This window comes from Microcebus murinus, chromosome 16 (genome assembly GCF_040939455.1).
Source record: "Microcebus murinus isolate Inina chromosome 16, M.murinus_Inina_mat1.0, whole genome shotgun sequence".
NCBI lineage: Eukaryota > Metazoa > Chordata > Mammalia > Primates > Cheirogaleidae > Microcebus > Microcebus murinus.
In genome coordinates this window covers 68,366,577-68,386,885 of record NC_134119.1, presented here as the reverse complement: position 1 = coordinate 68,386,885, position 20,309 = coordinate 68,366,577, and the positions used below count along the sequence as shown (strand labels likewise).

The 20,309-nt window shown below is 49.0% G+C and overlaps 1 protein-coding gene across 4 annotated transcripts in view; it reads left to right on the top strand.

Annotated features, from left to right (window-relative positions):
* Positions 1-20,309, top strand: part of VRK3 (VRK serine/threonine kinase 3) — a 40,738-nt gene that overhangs the window by 1,690 nt on the left and 18,739 nt on the right. For 3 of the 4 annotated variants that reach the window (XM_012754159.3, XM_012754161.2, XM_012754160.3), the window contains exons 2-9: positions 2,568-2,630; positions 5,255-5,394; positions 8,580-8,732; positions 10,082-10,297; positions 16,268-16,332; positions 18,627-18,693; positions 19,659-19,743; positions 20,012-20,117. In XM_012754159.3, coding sequence (XP_012609613.2) covers positions 5,256-5,394; positions 8,580-8,732; positions 10,082-10,297; positions 16,268-16,332; positions 18,627-18,693; positions 19,659-19,743; positions 20,012-20,117 — 831 coding nt within the window. In that variant the 5' untranslated portion in view covers positions 2,568-2,630; position 5,255. Of the gene's footprint in view, positions 1-1,496; positions 1,672-2,567; positions 2,631-5,254; positions 5,395-8,579; positions 8,733-10,081; positions 10,298-16,267; positions 16,333-18,626; positions 18,694-19,658; positions 19,744-20,011; positions 20,118-20,309 lie in introns of all 4 variants that reach the window. The other variant, XM_075993238.1, reaches the window with a different exon arrangement.

The window sequence follows — 20,309 nt, the reverse complement described above, 5'->3', positions numbered from 1 at the left end:
TAGATTCCAAGTCCATGCTCTTAACCCCTACACTGCTCTGCTTCTAAGTGGCAGACCTTTTTTAAAGATCTTCTAGCTAAATAATTCTGGTCCTAAGCTTTGACTCTCTGGCTCATTGTCTAGACTTGTTTGCAAGGTGAATATGTGCTAACACAGCTGGGGACTCTCCTGCCTTCTTGGTAAGTTTCTTTCTGCAGGGGAGACAATAGTTTATTCACTCAGCAAACACAGATCAAGCATATGCTCTGTGCATGGCCTATTTGAGGCTCTGTGCATACTGTGGTGAACAAGGCAGACAGTCCCTGCAGTCATGAAGCTTACATTCTAGTTAGGGGAGTCAGTGATAAACAAACAAATGAAATATGTCACATGGTAATAAGTGCTGTGAAGAAAAACAAAGCAGGGTAAGGAGGACAGAGTGTACTATTATTAATAAAACAGTTTCAAAGCAGGTGTCTCTGAGGAGGTGACATTTGAACAGAGACCTAAGGAACGTGATGAGGGAGTGATCCATGGGCACTCTGAGGGGAGGACATTCTAGGCATACATGAGAACAGAATAAGTGCAAAGGTCCTGAGGCAGAAATGTTCTTGTCACATTTGGGGAAGAGCAAGGAAGGTAGTGTGTCGGGCTCAGAGTGAGCAAAGAGAGATGGCGGGAGAGATCAGAGGGGGAACAGGGAATGGCAGATCAGGTAGGACCTTGTGGGCCATGGTAAGAGCTTTGGCCTTTACTGTCTGAAATGGAATCTGCTGTATAGTTTTGAGCAGAGCAAGGACAGGGTCTGACTTAGATTTTAAATAGACCCCTCTAGATGCTGAATTGAGAATAGACCGTAGGGGCAAGGGTAGAAGTAGGGAGTCTAGTTAGGAAGCTGCTGGAGTAGCACAAGGGAGGGTTGGTGGCCTAGACCAGGCTGGTGCCAGTATGTCAGAGCTGGGGGCTACATGGCTAAAAACACCCACTATCTCTCATGCCCAGATTCCACACTCAGCATCAACTTCCAGATTAAAATCTGCAAGAATCTTCTGACTTGCAGCCCCAAGAAAACAGTCCAGTTTTTCATTTCTATTTTATAAATTGGTACAAGGTTAAGAACATGGGCTCTAGAGTTCTGGATTTGAGTTCTGTCTGCACTGTATTCTACCAGAGTAGAGTCTGGTCTGGTGTAGAGAGTATTTTCACCCCTTTGAGCATCAGTTTGTAGATTTCAAAGATGGGATGATTATCCCTACCTCATAAGACTTGGGGAAAAGATTAAAATAATGTATCTGTCTCTGCCACTTAAGAGCTGTGTGGCCTTGAGTAAGTCATTTTCCCTCTCTGAACCTCTGCTTCCATATCTCCCCAAAGAGGAGAGTCATTCTTGCCTTGCAGGGTGATTGTGAAGATTCTGTGGATAATACCTACCAAGAACTTAGCATAGTGATCTGCATGTATTGAACTCTCATGAAATGGGAGCTGTTGTTAAGTGACTTTACCTCTCTGTGCTACAGGGATTCCCTGTTCCAGTTACTACCTCTGCAGAACAAATTATCCCAAAAATCAGTGGTATAAAACAGCCATGCGTCATGCTCATGGATTCACTGGGTTGGGGATTCAGAGAGAGCACAGCACGGATGGTTGGTTTCGGCTTCATGATGTCTGGGGCCTCAGGAGGAAGACTCAAAGGTTGGGGTTTAAGTTACCTGCAGACTTGTTCACTCAGAGCAGCAGCAGATGCTCACTGCCAGCTGGGGGCCTCACTTCCTCTCTGCTTGGGCCTCTCCATGTGGTCTCTCTGCCTGGGCTACTTTAGGCTGCCTCGTAGCATGGAAACTGGGTTCCACTGGTGAGCATCCTGAGCAAGCCAGCCAGGTGCACATTGTAATCTTTATATGACCTAGCCTTGGAAGTCTCATGGCATCTTCTGCCAGTCCTCTATTTACTGGAGCAGCATAAGCTTCACCCAGGTCCAAAGGGGAGGAACCAGAGACCCTGCCTCTTGATGGGAGGGGCTACAAGGTTTCCATGAGCACACAGGACCAGAAATATTGCTGTGGCCCTCTTTGGAAAATGCAGATGCCACCCTATCCTAAGAAATAATAATAATTTGAGAACCTACCTCTTGAGCTATTGTGTAGACTAAATAAGATAATACATAGAAAGCTCCCTGCCTGGAGAACTACCCCCGCCCCAGATATCATGACTCACTCCCTTGTTTCCTTTGGGTCTCTGCTCAAATGTCTCCCCCTGACTGAGACCCTCCTTGGCACCCCATTTTCTCCTGTGGTACTTTATTCTCAATAGCACCATCTCCATGGGACCTGTCCAACAGTTATTTATTAGCTTGTCTTCCCCCACTAGAATGTAATCTTCCTGGGGTCAAGGGCTGTGTTTCTTTCCTGTGTTGCTATCTTCCCAGTGGCTGGCACAAACTACAAACTCAGTAAATAATTACTGAATGAAAGTGAATGGATTTAGTACATACTGGCTACACGGCCAATGCTCAGTAAACACTAGCTATCATCTTTCAATAATATGTGAAAGAGGCATGAGTTAGCTTCTCTACGTTTGTTCACTTTCAGGTCATTGTCAAGATGGAGTTTCCAGCCCAGTGAATCCAAGGGCCAGACCGTGACCCCATAAAGGTACCATCCCCTTGGGCATATGCTCCATAAGGCCTATTCCCCACCAACAGCTGGCTCCTGCTCATCTCCTCTGTGTTGCTGCTAGCAGACTTCACTCTCAGATGGAATTTTGTCATGGGCGTGGCAGGGCTCACCTGTTCTAGGCATTTGTTCCATCCTGGAGACCATCTTTAACTGAGGGCGGTTGGCACCTAGGGACAATCTGCTTAACCTGAAGCCACTTAAAACCACCACAGATTTCCAAACAAACCTTTTGTTTACTTAAGAAACCCAGCAGAGTCTAGGTATGTTAGGCTAGGCTAGGCTATGTCACAGTAACAAACAGCCCCCAAGTCTCAGTGGCTTAACACAAACATGAGTTCTTTCTCACTAATGCAAAGTCTAGACAACTCTCTAGGGCAGCCAGCCTCTAGGCAATTTGATCTTGTGGCTCCTGTGTCAACACTTGGGCTTCAGGTTTGTCACTGCCTGAAGAGAGAAGGGTGAGGTGGCAGTGAGTCCTCTGGCTTAACAAAAGTGCTTACCAGTATTTATACCTTCGAGAAGGCAGAAGTGTCCATTTATGTGTTATTACCAAGACAACAGATCACGAAGACAACCAGAGTTGCAGACTTCCCAGAGGGTGAAGGATACTTGACGACAACCTTTGCAGTCCAGGTGTCCCACACAACTCCTTTGTGTGAAAGAAGAGAAGGGGCAGCTTTCTGCCACAGTGTGGTTTCACTCTTCTGCAGCCCCAGGGAAAGAAGAGCCCTGTTCTCTTCCTCTGGCTGAGATGTCTTTCACTAGCTGCTTGGATGGCCTGGGATTTTCAAGGGCAAGTGCTGGAATTCCTTAAGTCAGCACTTACAATGTGGAAAGAGGAAAGAGAAGAACAAATATATGAATAACTAGAATTTATGGTAACTGGGATACAGGGCACAGTATAGTTATAGCGACCACTAACATAAAAGGCCTTCTGTGGGCCAGGCCCTTTTCTTAGCACTTGACAGAAATATATTCATTTAGGCTTCAACAGCCGTTCCATCAGATATGTACTGGGAGGAGTCCCATTTTACCACTGGTCAGACTGAGCCACAGAGAAGTTAAGCAACTTGCCTAACACATAGCAGATCTGGAATTCAAATCCAGCAGCCTAGGACCAAACCTGTGATGTTAATTAAGGACTCCACTGTTTGCAATTGCAACAGAGGCCAATCTTCACAGCGAATAAAGGAAAAGGGTTTGATCAGAACTTTTTCTTGCATGGTAAAATAAATTCATGAGCACGTGTTCATTTTAACTTCTGTTTTGTTATTCTATCTTTTTAAATGCTACTGTACACTAAGTCTTAGAATATAAGAACAAATAAAATGTTTTTTTTTGTTGCTGCTATTTATAAGATATTCATTTGGGGTGTTTATTGCACTGTCATCCTTGTTGATTTTCTCTTCTTCACTTAACTGGCCTAATGCTGCCCTATCCTCATTTGTCATAAGGTCTGTGTGTGATTTGGATTTTTTTTAAGTATTAGAAAATATTTCAGAGATACACAAAGTATAGAGAATAATGTCGTGAACACCTATTGTCCCACTAAATTAGTCAGGATAGGATAGGCTGTGCTGCAGTGACAAACCCTGAAATCTTTGATGGCCTAATACAGAAATGTATTTGTCAATCATGAGGTTCCAGTGTGGACCAGGCCCTCTTTCATCTTGTTGCTATATCACCTGGCAGATGTGGCCTCCAGGGCATCCCTGCAGATGAAGGGGTAGACAGAGGAGGTCTCTGATCTTTAACTGCCACAGCCAGGAAATGACTTCTCCCACTCCATCGGCCAGATCTAGTCACGTGCCCCAACCTAGCTGCAAGGGAGGCTGGAAAGTGTAGGGGAGCTTATGGATATTTGGGGAGCATTGACTGTCTCTCCCATTCCCATCATATGTTTTAAGAAATGAGGCCGGGTGTGGTGGCTCACACCTATAATCCTGGCACCTGGGAGGCCGAGGCGGGCGGATCACTCAAGGTCAGGAGTTTGAAACCAGCCTGAGCAAGAGTGAGACCCTGTCTTTACTAAAAATGGAAACAAATTAAATGGACAACTAAAAATGTATAGAAAAAAATTAGCCAGGCATGGTGGTGCATGCCTGTAGTCCCAGCTACTCGGGAGGCTGAGGCAGAATGATTGCTTGAGCCCAAGAGTTTGAGGTTGCTGTGAGCTAGGCTGATGCCACGGTACTTTAGCTCAGGCAAAAGAGTGAGACTCTGTCTCAAAAAAAAAAAATGAGCATCACAAACAACAATCAGAGACACTGACTGTGCCTCTTTGACACTTGTCCTGTGATTGGAGCAATTCTCTGACAGTGTTTTCTCTGACCTCAAGGCACGGAGTTTTACTTTGTATTTGTTCTGCTTTGAGTCTACCTTGGGCTATTAGAATGGGCTAGAGGCTCGATGCACTGGACAGGACCTCTGAAGTACCCATTAGAAGTGGAATATACTTTAGGGAGTATATTCAGGGTGTGATCATTTTTCTTCCCTTTGCAACCTCATCACTGTGGAGAACTCAGATGACTATTCACAGGTAGTGGGTTAAGTTTTTCTTTCAGCTTCCTGTCCTCCTCACCCCCAATTCTGTTTTATAGCATGATCTCCTTCTGTCCAGACTGTGGCAAAAGTATTGAAGCAACATTCAAATTCTGCCCCTACTGTGGAAAACTTTTACCTACAGAGGAGGGCGCAGGGTCCCAGACCTTTGTCAAGCCACGTGTGTCATCCTTGCGAGGTAAGAACTTATCCCTGAGCTTATCCCTGCAGTAGGGGTGAAGTACACACATATGTATGTGAGGACACCTTTGTTACCTGTCTGACCCTTTCTTATACTGGAGAAGCCCAGGGTTTAGGCCTGGACTGCTCTATCTACTTTCAGTCCCTCGGCATCATATTGGTCTCATGGCTTTAAACACTGTGTATATGTTGACAACTCATGTATTCCTATCTCCAGCATGGACTTGCCCCCTGCTTGGAGGAGATTTATGTATAGCAAGCTGCCTGCTTGACTTCTGCAGGTTGAGTATCCCTTATCCGAAATGCTTGGGACCACATTATTCTTACTGATTGAGCATCCCAAATCCAAAAATTCAACATCTGGAATGCTCCAGTGAGCATTTCCTGTGAGTGTCATGTTGCCACTCAACACTCTGGAGTTTCAGATTTGGGATGTTCAACCTGATAGATGTCCCATATGCATCTCAATCTGAACGTGCCCAGAACTGAGCTATTGGTATTACTGTTGCCTCCATCTGCCTCCTTCCATGGACTTCCCCATCAAAGTAAACAGAAACTCCATTTATCCAGTTTCTCAGGCCAGAACCTTGCAGTCATCCTTGAGTCCTCTTTCTCTCCCACCTCATGTACATCCAGCCCTTCAGCACATTTCATTGGCTGTCCTTATAAAATCAATGCAGTATCAGACCACTTCCTTCCAGCTCCCCTCCCACCTCCCCACTCCATCCCACCCTCTCCTCTGGCCTGTATTGTTGTAGTCTTCTTCATGTGGCAGTGGAGGGGATCCTGCTAATATGGAGTCAGAACCTGTCATTCCTCTGCTCACACCCCATGTGAAGCCTCACATGATTGGGTACCCATTTCCTCTCGCACCTCACCTCCTAATCCCCCTCCTGTTGCTCATGCTGTTCTAGCTGCACTGGCCTCCCCACTCTTCCCCAGTACCTCAGCACACATGGCTCTCTGAGCCTTCACACTTGGCTTGGCACACCCAAATGTGTTGAATAAAATATAAACAATGTCCTTTTTAATATAGGGCTGGATGGTAGGAAAGTAAGGGAATTCCATGGAAGTGAAGAACAGTAAAAAAAATCCACAATAAAAAAGATCCACAGGGCTAAGCAAGTATTGTAGGTGTTATCTGTCCTGGGGCTATTTGATGGTGACCTGAAGTGGCCTGGTTTTCATTGGGGTACAGGAGGCAAAGCTTAGGGCCTGAGCAGTGCAGGAGGTGAGATTGGAATCCCACCTCTTAAATCTGGGATGCCTCTGTGGGTAAATGAGAATAAAACAATTGTTCCACAGAGAAAATTGGTGGAGACATTTGTTGGTCTCAGCCTTGGTGGTGGGTGAAAAAAGGAAGAATGTCTTTTCTGAATATTCCTAACCAAGCACTCACATTCTCACCAGTTGGGACCAGAATTCATACTGATCTGTGTGGCCTCCCAAAAATACAAGTTGAACTTTTAATTTAAAGTGGTGAGATATGGGTACCATCCCCCATCCCACATAAACAAATTTTCTCTTGGAAAACACCCTATAAAGACAGAGCTCAGAGAATTCTCACATCCCAGTAACGTGAGTCCCAGTCTTCGTTGACTTAAAAAGACACCGGGAAATAAGCCATCATGAGAGTCAACAGAAACAACAAACTACAGAATCAGAACTGCAAAGACTGCAGACCTTAGAATGAACAGATGAAAATATTTACAATGTAAATTTAATATGTTTAAAGAAATAAAAAGGCCAGGCGAGGTGGCTCACGCCTGTAATCCTAGCACTCTGGGAGGCCAAGGCGGGCGGATTGCTCTAGGTCAGGAGTTCGAAACCAGCCTGAGCAAGAGCGAGACCTCCGTCTCTACTCTAAATAGAAAGAAATTAATTGGCCAACTAATATATATAGAAAAAATTAGCCGGGCATGGTGGCACATGCCTGTAGTCCCAGCTACTCGGGAGGCTGAGGCAGGAGGATCACTTAAGCCCAGGAGTTTGAGGTTGCTGTGAGCTAGGCTGACACCACGGCACTCACTCTAGCCTGGGCAACAAAGCGAGACTCTGTCTCAAAAAAAAAAAAAGAAAGAAAGAAAGAAAAGAATAAATTTAAAGTATAGTGGAAGAATAAGAGTTAGAATTAAGGCCGGGCGCTGTGGCTCACCCCTGTAATCCTAGCTCTTGGGAGGCCGAGGCGGGCGGATTGCTCAAGGTCAGGAGTTCAAAACCAGCCTGAGCAAGAGCGAGACCCCGTCTCTACTATAAACAGAAAGAAATTAATTGGTCAACTGATATATATATATATATATATATAAAATTAGCCGGGCATAGTGGCACATGCCTGTAGTCCCAGCTACTCGGGAGGCTGAGGCAGAAGGATCACTCGAGCCCAGGAGTTTGAGGTTGCTGTGAGCTAGGCTGACACCACGGCACTCACTCTAGCCTGGACAACAAAGTGAGACTCTGTCTCAAAAAAAAAAAAAAAAAAAAAAAGAGTTAGAATTGACCAGGGAGATTAGAGGAAGAACCAAATAAAACCTTTAATGATAAGAATATATATATCATCTTTGCAATTGGAAACTCAGCAGATAGGCTGAGCATGCCTGTAATCCCAGCACTTTGGGAGGCTGAGCCAGGAGGATCGCTTGAGGATAGGAGTTTGAGACCAGCTTGGGCAATATAGTGAGACGCTATATCTACAAAAAATAAGAAAAATTAGCCAGGCATGGTGGTGCATGCCTGTAGTTCCAACTACTCAATGAGCTGAGGCAGGAGGATCGCTTGAGCTTAGAAGTTTAGAGCTGCAGTGAGCTATGATCAGGCCAGTGTACTCCAGCCTAGTCAACAGAGTAAGATCCTGTCTCTAGGGGGGAAAAAAGCCATGGATGGTTTAAATAGCAGACTAGACATAGCTAAGGGGAGAATTAGTGAACTGGAAGACAGATTTGAAGAAAGTACCCAAAAGAGAGCGCAAAGTGATGGAACATTTAAGAGAAGCCAAGACCTATGAAAGAAAGAATACCTAAAAGAAAGGAGCAGTTTGCTTAGATATTTAGGTGATCAAAGAAGCAAGAATGGCTGTGAAGGTCAAAGGGAAGTGTGTAGCTGAATATGACCTCAGGGTTTCTGGTTTAATGGTGCCTGGAAAGGGCCATTGTAACTCCAGTCTGCATTTGATCTGCCTTTCTCCAGGCACCAGAAGACAGCTGAACTCCTCCAGTTCTGAAATTTCTCCCAAGAGAGTGAAATGGTCTAGCACTGTCACTGCTCCCCAATTATCCCTCTTCCCAGATGGTGACAGTTCTGGGTCTGAAGATACCTCAAGTCCTTCTGAGAGATCCAAAGGTAAGAGTTAGGGTCATTCTGGCCTGACTGTAGATGGAGCAAAGGCGGGTCACCTGACAAAGTTTGGGACAGAGCTGCCACAGCCCCCCACTCATACCTCATCCACCCCTGCCTGGACCATCATCCCCGGCTCCCAGTCTCTCCCTCCAGCCCATCTCTAAATGGCCCCCGAGAGGTCTTTCTACACCTGGAGCTGCCCTGGCCCCTCCCTGCTCACAGCCCCTGTTGCTTCTGTCACCCACAGTGCAGGCTCTTCAGCCTGGCGTCTGTATGGTCTGGTTCCTGCTTTAGCTCTCACCTCAACTCTATGCACAGAAAACTCACTTTTGGAGATTTTTAGGCTCTGGTCTTTGTGAAGTCTGTTCCCTTCGCCTAGGGCACTCCCACCCCCCTCCTTAGCCTGGTGTGCTGCCCCTTTCCCAGCACTCAGAGGGTCTAATCTCTGAGAAGCCTTTCCTGAATGTTGTAGGCTCACGTCAAGGCCTCCTCCCTGCCAAGGCCTCTCTCCAACCTCGTCATCCAGCATGCCCAGTGCTGCTGCCTTCATTTGAGCACATGTGTCACTGGGTTCTGTGTCCCTTTTGGCCTCACTTTCTGGACTGAGAGTCCTTTGTGGACAGGGTCCAAACCAGTGCCCAGGACACTGGAGCTGGAGGACTGTGTGCTTATCTCCTGCCTACTGGGCCCCTAGATATGAAGTCACAGCCTGAGGGGCCTCCCCTTTCTCCAGCCCCAGAGTCCTGTTGCCATTATGTGTCTTGCGGGGATGGAGGGTAGGAGGAACGAGGTGGGGGATGTCATCTTTTCCTGCGTCCAAGTCTGTCTCCTGCCACACCCACCCCACTCTCTTGCCAGTCTAGGAGCCCATCGAGAGCAAGGCTTCCGTCTAAAAACTTCTGGTCCCTCTTGAATCTCAGCACAGGGCCAAGTCCTATTTTTGGGTAAATGTCCTTTTCCCCTGGCAAACTTCTGCTCATCCAATAAGACCCAGTGCTAATGTGCCCTCCAGGAAGCCTCCCTGACTTCTCTAGGCAAAGTCAATGTTTTTCTCTTCTGGTCCTTTTATCTCTTGGTACTGCCCCGTCTCAGACTCAGTTCTGACTGATGGTGTTTAGGTCAGACTTTCCCACCAAATTAGTGGCTTCCAAGAGAAGGGACCAGGACTGACTCATGTCTGGCTCTCCAGCATCATCACATATAGGACCTGACCTCATAAAAGTTCCCAGGAAGTGTTTGTTGAATGAACAAAGGAACAGTATTACGAATGTTATTCGTAATGTTGTTCATTCTCCATCCAGCTTTTCTTTCTGGGATGCCACTTTTTCTTTATTCTGACCATCTTCCTACAGCTTCCTTCAGCAGGCCCCCAACGCCCAGGTACAGCCCGGTACAGCCCAGGTACAGCCCGCAGCCGACCAACCGAAGCCCTCAGACACTCAAGCGGAGCCGGGTGACCACCTCACTTGAGGCTTTGCCCACAGAAATGGTGCTGACAGACAAGAGCGGGCGGCAGTGGAAGCTGGGATCCCTCCAGAGCAGGGACGACCAGGGCATTCTCTATGAAGGTACAGCCTGCCCACAGATGGGCGGGTGCTGGGCTGGACTGGGCCGTTGCAGCACCAGGACGGGGAGAGGGACCCCTTTCTGAGAATGGGAACGGAAGCCACGTCCCCAGCTGCAGACCTGCCTCTAGGCAGCCTTCCCTTAGACCCAGGACTGTAAACCTCCCTGCGTACAGGGGCCTGGCAAGTAGTGGAAATGAACGCAGGAGGCTGGAGGATGGCAGATGGGAGTGGCAGGACTGCAGCCAGTGGGAAAGCACGCACCCTGCGCAGGTGTGCTCCTCCTCACCGCCACCTGCTGTCACGTGGGGTGCGGGCCCAGTGGCCAAGTGATCAGGACGTGGCCAAGTGTCAGCCTACAGAGACAGGATGGACCCTCACCCAAAATTTGGTTCAGATGTCAAAACGAATGATGTTCCACACCAAGAGGACATGAGAGGTTTATTCCTTACATAGCTGTGGTCTCTGCAGAGAGCAGAGCAGGCCGGCCACGTGGGTGGGAAATGCCTTGAGAGAGCGAGGGGAGGAGGCTGCCCTGGGTGGTTCACGTGGCTGGGATGGGACTGGGGTGATTTGAGTCTCCCGCCAGCTCCAAAGGCTTTCTTACCAGCATGCCCAGATGGGATGGCTGGGGAGGGGCAGGGGTGAGGCTTAAAAACTGTGAATAGTGAAACCTCAAACGATGGAGTCAGATTCTTTATTACAATGAGGGAAAAAACAACTGTGGTATTAGTATTAATAATACCTAATGTTTATTGAGTGTTTATGCAAGGCCAGGACCTGTTCCAAGCACTTTATATGCGGTTTTTTGCACTTTTTTAATTGAGATAAAATTCATAAACATAAAATTTACTCTTTTAAAGAGTAAAATTGAGTGGTGCTTGGTATATTCACAGTGTTGTGCAACCATTGCTACTATCTAATTCCAAAACATTTCCATCACTCCAGAGAAAAACTTAATACCTTTAAACAGTCACTTGGCATGTCCCTGTCCTCCCACCCACCAGCAACCACTAATGTCCTTTCTGTCTCTGTAGATATGCCTATTTTGGCATTTCATATAACAGAATCATACAGTATGTAGTCTTTTGTGTCTAGCTTCTCTCAGTGTCACGTGTTCAGGGTCCATCCATGTTGTAGCATGTGTCAGTTCTTCACTCCTTATAGCTGAACAATATTCCATTGTGTGCGTAGACCACATGTGGCTTATCCATTCATCAGTTGACAGGCATTGGAGTGTTGGGCTATTATAGATAATGCTGTGTGAATATTTGTGTATAAGTTTTTAGATGCACCTATGTTTGCATTCTTCTTCTTTTTTTTTTTTTTTTTTTGAGACAGAGTCTCACTCTGTTGCCTGGGCTAGAGTGCCGTGGCTTCAGCCTAGCTCACTGCAACTTCAAACTCCTGGACTCAAGCTATCCTCCTGCCTCAGCTTCCCAAGTAGCTGGGACTACGGGCATGCACCACCATGCTGGGCTAATTTTTTCTATATATACTTTTTAGTTGGCCGATTAATTTCTTTCTATTTTTAGTAGAGATGGGGTCTTGTTCTTTCTCAGGGTGGTTTTGAACTCCTGACCTTGAGCGATCCTCCCACCTCAGCCTCCCAGAGTGCTAGGATTACAGGCCTGAGCCACCGCGCCCAGCCTGCTTTATTCTTCTTAACTCGTGGAATTCTCACAAGAGCCTTAGGACATCAGTATTTCCATTATCCCCATTTTATAGATGAGGAAAATGGATTCCAGAGATATTAATAACTAGCCAGGCTTTGGGCTCCAGAGATCTTTCAAGTTTTAGGGAAAACCAGAAACCTAGGTTTTGATAGGAAACCTTTCATTTCGATGTGCTGGCTGGCCGGATGGGCATGAGGCTGTTTTGAGCCTCCCGTTGGCTGTCTCTGCCTTCGACTCTGGGGAGGGGCAAGGCAGCATGTTTGGGACAGCCCTAGCTGAGTCCTGGCTTGGCTCCGACATGCTGTGAGCCCAGGCAAGCAGCTCAAGCACTCTGTGCCTCGATGTACCCCACTGGAAAAGTAAGAGATGATGCCCCATGCGCCTGTCTCCTAAGGCTGTTGGTGCCAGATGATGACAGGATGGAGGCAAAGCATTTGGAAAACTGTAAAGGGACCTTCCCAGGCCAAGATAGGCAGTGTTAATCATGGAGGGACAGAAGAGTGCGACAGGGAAAAGTCAGGGAGACAGAAGAGAGCATGGAGGAACGTGACAAGAGAGGGGTGTGAGCTAACGCTTAGGGAGCACTCACTCCATGCGGGCATGTTTGGAGTTCTCCATGTCATAATCCACATGATGCCCCCAGTTATGTTGTGAGAGAGGCACCCTTAGTACCCATCTTACAACTGGGGCACAGAGAGGGGAAGCCACTTGCCGAAGGGCACACAGCCTGCAAGTGGCAGAGCTGGGATTTGAATCCAGGCAGTCTGGATTTTCCTAAGAAAGGGAGAGAGGGAGAAGAAATGAGAGTGAGAAGGAATGGTAGGCAGAGGATAGAGGGAAGAACAAGAGGAAGAGGGATGGAGGAGAGAGAGCAGGGGTGGGGAGAGAGGAAGAGGGCAGGGAAGGAAGAGAGAGAAAGAAGACGTGCAGGGCCAGAAGCACCTGAAAGGAAGAAACCACACTGTCCTCACTGGAAACCACAGTGGGAAGTACAGGAAGGGACCAATTTTAGGTTGTTTGATAAAAATAACAAACCCCAGCTGGGCGTGGTGGCTCACGCCTATAACCCTAGTACTCTGGGAGGCCAAGGTGGGAAGATCGCTTAAGCTCAGGAGTTTCAGACCAGCCTGAGCAAGAGTGAAACCCTGTCTCTACTAAAAATAGAAAGAAATTAGCCAGACAATGAAAAATAGAAAAAATTAGCCAGGTATGGTGGCGCATGCCTGTAGTCGCAGCTACTCAAGAGGCTGAGGCAGGAGGATCGCTTGAGCCCAGGAGTTTGAGGTTGCTGTGAGCTAGGCTGATGCCACGGCACTCTAGCCCCTGCAACAGAGTGAGACTCTGTTTTAAAAAAATAAATAAATAAAAATAACCCCTTCCTGGCACCCAGCCTGCCTGAGTCACTCATTCCTTCAGCGGATCCTTAAGCAGCAGCTGCTGCATGCCAGGCCCTGGTGCCGGGGCAGACACAGCAGGGCTGGTGAAGGCCCTGCAGGCCCTGCTCGCACTTGGGGAGGCTGCGCAGTAGGGCGACATTACCGTAGGGCAAATCGCCCATATCCTCTGCCAGTTTGTACCAGTTGAGAGGAGATAGTGGCCTATTGTGTCCTATAGTTTAAAACAGTAACAATAAAATAGAAACAGCAGCAGAATCTTTATTGTTACTATAGCAGTGGACACTTTTATCCCATTCTGTGCCCTGCCAAGTTCTAAGCACTTTACATCTGTTAACTGTTATCTGTCAAATACTGAATTATAATGTCATACTTCTGGCCTCCCTGGAGCAGGATGGGAGAACCGTCATCCATTGTCAGTCGCATAAATCCCTGCAGCTGCTCACTGTGGTGTGCTTGAGAAAGTTGCCCCATGAAAAGGAGCTCAGGTTCAAGTCCAGGCCCTTGTGGATGGAGGCTTGTGTTCATTTCCTAGGGCAGCTTTGACAATTTACCACCAACTTTGTGGTTTAACACAACACACATATATATTCTCTTACAGTCCCGGAGGTCAGAAGTCCAGAATCACTGCGTACACGGTCTAGGTGCTGGAAGCACTGGTTCCTTTGCAGCCATTAAAGGAGAAGTCACTTGGAGTCTCCAGCGAGGATTAGGGAGGCAGGAAAATGTGGGGGACCCTGGAGCCTAATTGTGTGGGCAGGTCTCCTGCCTTTGCTGGCAGCTAGTTGTCTGACCTTGTTCACATGACATTATGACCTTTATGCCTCAGTTTCCTCATCTTCAGAGGAGAGATCATAACACTACCAACCTCACACAGCTGTTGCTGGGAGAGTTAAATGAGTAGAATGGTGCCTGGGAGAATAGCAAGTGCTGTATATGTGCTTTCTGTTGTTATGGTTAGGATAGGTCCAGAAGAGCATTCTTGCTGCGAGTTCAATGTTGCCCTTCCTTTGGCAAGCAGAGGCTCCCACCTGCCTGCCTGCCATGCTTGGCACACAGAGATTTTCCACATTGTGGAAGGGGTCGTTGTGGCAAGCAGGGGCCACCCTAGATCATAGAGTCTCAAGTCCTGGTCTCTGCTGGGGCCCTTGCTCTGGTCTGTCCTCCCTTGGTTCCTTCTGCAACGAAAATGGCCCAACCAGCTCTCCAGGCTGTTAGTGGGGGGGTCAGTTACAAAAGTGGAAAAGAAAAACTCTTTATAATCAGCAAAGCAGTGCAAGAAAACTGTATTTAAGTCACCAGCTTTTCCTGCCTGCTTCCTAGTGCCAGGCATGTACGCATTGTCGTCTGACCTCATGCTAACCCTGTGTGGTACTCTTATTACACCCAGGTTCCTGTGAGGAGCAGGCTCTTGGCCATAATGTCCCAGCCAGCTCCAGGACACTCCTTGATGATCCCCCAAGTCCCCTCCCACAGCCAGAAAGCATCCTCTATCCCCGAGATCCGTGCCCTGCACACTCTTCCCTCTTCTGCTGGGCTCAGAGTATCCTTGGCCTTGAATGTGTAGAACCGGGTCCCAGCCCTGTTCCAGCTGGAATTTCTTAAGGGGCAAGGATGGCTTCTAGGGGACTTGGTCACTTCCTTATCCCTTAGCTCAGCATCTTAGGTGATACCAACCTTGATGATTAAGGGAGGGACACAGGAATGAGCAGGGTGGACAGGCGATGATGGTTCAGTTCATGGGCTTCAAATTAACGGGGCTTCAAGTCCGCTCTGCCACTTACCAGCTGTGGGGCCCTGGTGTTGATGGGGATATTTTAAAAAGCTGCCACATGTTGAGCAATCCGGATGCACCAGGCTCTACACTGGGCTGTGGGCTGTGAGTGGGTTGATTGAGCCGTGCGTGCACATTAAGGGGGATGCAAGCTCTGGCTGCACGCTTAGCCGGTGCTATATTACTCCTACTGGCCAGTCGAATCCTTGCAGCCCATCTCAGGGTCGGCTTCATTACGCCTGTTTTATAGACGTGGAAATGGTGGCCCAGAGATATGTTTAGCACCTCACCCAAAGTCACACAGAGGAGCTTAGAGACGGAGGAGCTGGAATTTGAACCCAGGTCGGCCTGGCATTTCTTGGCTTTAGGTCTCTAAGCTTTAGGTCTCTCATTTTCTCATCTGTCAAATGAGGAGGATGCATGGAAGGCCCACACTTAGCACAGCGCTGGAGGTGTGGCGGGTTCCCAGAAGCAGGCTCTGGGCCGGGACAAGCACACGGGGTGTTTATAAGGAGCCTGGAGGTGGGGAGGGGAAGGAAGCACGTGGGGCAGAGAGAGAGGGGCGCCCATGATGCAGCCCAGTGACAACCTCAGCTGACCCTGCGGGAGTCTGGAGCTAGAATGGCCCTTCAGCATGGCTCCACATCGGGTCAGGACAGCTGAGCCTTTGTGTCCCCCTCGATCCTTCGTTGGATATGGGTCACTGTTGGATGAGGCTACTCTGCACAGGATGCTCTTAATTCCCCCGCCACAAGTTGTGACAATTTGTGGGAATTGTCCACCAGGGAAGCTGATCAGAGAGGCTCAGTGCCCCCTCTGTCTAACAGGTATCCAAATCCCAGGCTCCCAGAAGAAAAGCAGGTGTTCAACATAAACCACATCGTTTGCACAAATGGTTCAGGCCCAGTGAGCCCCTCTCATCAGTCAGGGAATTTTGGGAGCCCCCCTGAAACTCGGTTCCCAGACCTCACCCGGAGAGCAGTCCAGCCACTGTGGTAGCCTTTCCTGCACAGCTGGGTACTGACAGCGAGAAGAGGGAGAAGAACCCGGTTGCTGGGAAGTTTGAGGACGATGACTCTGGCCTTCCCTGGGGGTCATAACCTTGCCCGCTCGTTCTATTCCTCCACAGCTGAGCCCACCTCCATCCTCGCCTGTGGCTCAGATCCCCAGAAACAAAAGTTCTCGCTCAAATTGGTAAGTGGCCCTGAGGGGTGGGGGCAGCGCCAAGAGAAGGGTGTGGGGCTTTGCCAAACGCACCCTTGACTTCTGAGTCCCTCCTAAGTGGGAGAGTTGGGCCTGGGGGCCAGGGTCGGTCTGGCCTGCAAGGAGCAGCGAGGCCCTGGGACAGGCTCCCGGTCCTCCATCACGCAGGGCTGTTTGAAACCTGCAGCAGTCGCATCTGGCCGAGTCTGGCTCGGTGCTTCCTGGCTGTGTGATGTGGGCAAGCCCGTCCCCTCTCAGAGCTCGGTTTCCTCATCTGTGGAATGGAGCCACTAATACCCCCATCGGGTGGCCACCTGCCCACTACTGCCTGCCTCCGCATGTGGTCCGCAGCCTCGTCGTCATCCCTGGGTGCTGGGATTGTGGGTGACTTTTATTCTCTTCCTTTCATTTATCCAAATTGTCTCATGCCCCAGAAAACCCAGGACAGCCGGGTCGGGCGCCCTCTCTCAGGCCTAGACAGAGGCCGTGTGTGTGGATCAGAGTGCAGGCTCCGGGGCCAGGCTCACTGATGACAGGTAGCACCTGCTGTCAAGAGCCAGTCACGTGCCCAGCCCAGGCTAAGCCATTCACGAGCACTGCTTTGTCGAATCCTCTCAACGGTAGCCACCATGTCCCAATTCACTCTTTTCAGAAAGGTTCATTTGAGGCCTGGTACAGTAAGCACCCCACCAGTCTGCCTGTTCCTGTTGTTATTACTATTTTTACTACCATCCTCTCCAGGAAAGCAGAAATGAAGTTCTCTGCTCATCCATGTGACCCAGTCAGCATTTCCTTAGGCTCAGAGCTGGGTGACACTGGGCTGTCAGCCCGCCCCAGGCCCAGTCCTGGAAGAGCTCCCAGTCTGGTGTCTGGGAGACACCATGTCACAGTCCCATCAAGTAGAGGGACGTGCTGCCAGGCAGGGAGCATGGGGCACAGGGCCGACCAGAGGACATTGAGAGCCTCTCCATCCTGGGGCAGGCAGTTCTGTTCTGATGTTTTTGAAAGGGCAAGTGCTTAGTGCCCGGTGTGCTCATCCACTTATTTATTCATTTGTTCACCAAACCTTTCCCGCAGCTTCCTGTGAACTGGGCACTGGGACATCTGCAGAGATGGTCCGACCCGATTCCTGCCCTTAAGGCGCTACCCTGGTGGGGGAGTGGGACATAGGCACGAATGTGCCCTGTGGATTGATCAGGGCCCAAGAGGCTGTGCTCACATCAGCTCACAGTTACCCAGAGCTCACTGCGGATTCACTTGCGTCACAGAGGACTCCAGGGCAAGAGGAGGGTAGGCAGGGGCTGGGAGCCAGGCTCACTAATGACTAGTAGCACCTGCTGACGGAGAGCCTGTGTGACAGACCCTGGGCTGAGAGTTGCACAAGCACCGTGAAGCCTACAGGGTGGCTGCCGTGTTCCCATTTAACAGATGAGGAAATAGAGACTCACTTGCGCAAGGACACCAGTGTGCGTGTTTCTCTGTTCACTGCTATATCCACAATGCCCAGACGATACTCAGCACCTAGTGGAGGCTCTGTAGAAAGAATGAATGAATGACAGCACTGGGATTTGAACCTAGCTCTGTTTGACCTGCACTTTTAAGAACCTAGCTGTACTCGTTGTGTTTAATTAAAATATTTGGTTTGACTGTGATTTTTAAAAAGATCCAATGTTAACAATGGCTTAAGCAAGATAATATTTTGTTGCTTTTCACTTAAAAGTCTAGGGCCGTGGTCCAGAGCTGATATGATGGTTTTGTTAACAAAGGACCCGCTTTCCTTCTCTCCTGTTGCTCCAACATCTTCAACTCATAACCTCCATCTCTTGGGCTGAGATGCTGCGTCACCTCCCACTGCTACCTCTGTGTTCTGGCCAACTGGAACAGGAGAAAAAAGGGAAACCCTGTCCCAGCCTTTTAAGGGCATAACCTGGAAGTGGCCCAGATTTCTTCTCCTCACAGCCCCCTTGGCCAAGACTTAGTCATGTCATTCCTTACTGCAAAGGACGCTAGGAAATGTAGTTTTTAGCTGAAGGCCACATTCTGGGGAAAACTTAGTGGATTCTATCATAAAAGAAAGAAAAGGAACCTGGGTGCTGGGAGGTGGCTCGCAGTCACTGGTATGTGTTCACATGCAGCACCCTAGGAATTTGGTTCTGATTTGGGGACTTAAGGAACTTGGTCGTCACTGGCACTACCCTGGGGTGACAAATGGCCAGTGTGGATTGGGTGTCCTTGTCTAAGAGAGTTCAAGGTGACAGCCTCCCAGTCTTCCTGTCCCCCACCAGGATGCCAAGGATGGGCGCTTGTTCAACGAGCAGAACTTCTTCCAGCGGGCCGCCAAGCCTCTGCAAGGTACATGGGCAAGGGGAGAGAGTTAGAGATGCCAGTTTGGTCACAACTCCCTGTAGGTTTGGGAATGGTAGGGAATAAAGGCCCAGGTTTGCACCCCATCTGTGCCCACAGCCTCATGCCTGTCACCCTTCAGGACTCCATCCTCAGAGGAAAGACAGCATGTGCAGGGCCTGGGTCTCACCAGCTCTTGAGAGTCAAGTATTAAATTTTAAGGAATACTGTAAGCTGGTCATTATATACAGCCGTTATTTAAAATTAAATTATATAAACTTACAATCAAATAAATTATATTCAAAACAAAGGTACTACTACTCAAAATTTCATCCTGTCCTAATTATATTTCTACATTTTCTGTTATTTGTACTCTAGAGGTTACTTACATGTATCGCCACATGTGGTGACAGTACTGCATAGTGGCATCGGCTGTGTGTCTCTCCCAGGTCACATTCAGTCACGTCATATTGGTAGCTTGAAGTTGGCCGTGGTGGGAGGTGTTTACACTGCAGAGATTGCAAATGCTACCAGTCAGGACTTATTCCCCACACAGCCAGCATTAAACTTGCCTCAGCACACCATTGGTTCTTTTCCGCCCCACTGAGATCTGGAAGGTACACAGAGGCATGTTCTGGCCGCATCATGGCCAATTCAGATAGCCGTTGATCTCATCAGCTCTCCGTGCGAATTTAGAAGTTAGTCTGTCATTCTTTGTCTTCCCACTTACTCTAGATTTGTATATGCTTCCTCAGAAGTCACTTGCAGACATGAATCCCCTACGTTCATGGGTCACCCACACCCACCTTCTGACAACCCCTGTCCTGCTGTCACCCACCCGCAAAGATGTCATCTCCTACAAGTAGACCCAGGGTCTGGTCTGGGCACTCTGTGTTAGTGGTCTGAGAATGAGCTGTTGTTGCCATGGGCCTGGGACCAGGTAGGCTCTAATCTCAAGCCCCTGCCTCCTACAGTGAACAAGTGGAAAAAGCTGTACTCGACCCCCCTGCTGGCCATCCCCACCTGCATCGGCTTTGGTGTTCACCAGGACAAGTACAGGTCAGCCACCTCACTTGCTGTCCCCCTCACTGGCCCCTTTCTTTCTCTCCCTTTCCTATGCCCAGACATGGCTGGGAGCCTGGAGCCATTGGCCAGTTAGTTGCTTCCTTCCTTCCCCCAGTTTTGAGCCAAGCTGGTACCAAACCAATCAGAGCCCTTAATCTCATCTGGGACCAGGACCTTGCAACCCCTCCGCCACCCTCCATCCTTGGTGGACTGTTCCCCTCCCCTGTTGATCTCCCACCTCCTGGCACGCTCATGTCTTCAGGTTCTTGGTGTTCCCCAGCCTGGGGAGGAGCCTTCAGTCAGTGCTGGATGACAACCCGAAGCACGTGATGTCAGAGAGGTCTGTGCTGCAGGTGGCCTGCCGGATGGTATGTACCCGGAAGTTGCTCAGCTCCCATGTGCAGGAGGGCGCATCGGATCCTAGTTCATCAGGCTGTTTATTCGTTGACATCCAGCCCCCACTTCCCTCCGCTGAACACTGGGGCTGGACGCTAGCTGACACAGGTGGACGGTTAGAACTGGGGTGACGAGCGCTGCCATGGAGGGCTCTCGGGGCTGTG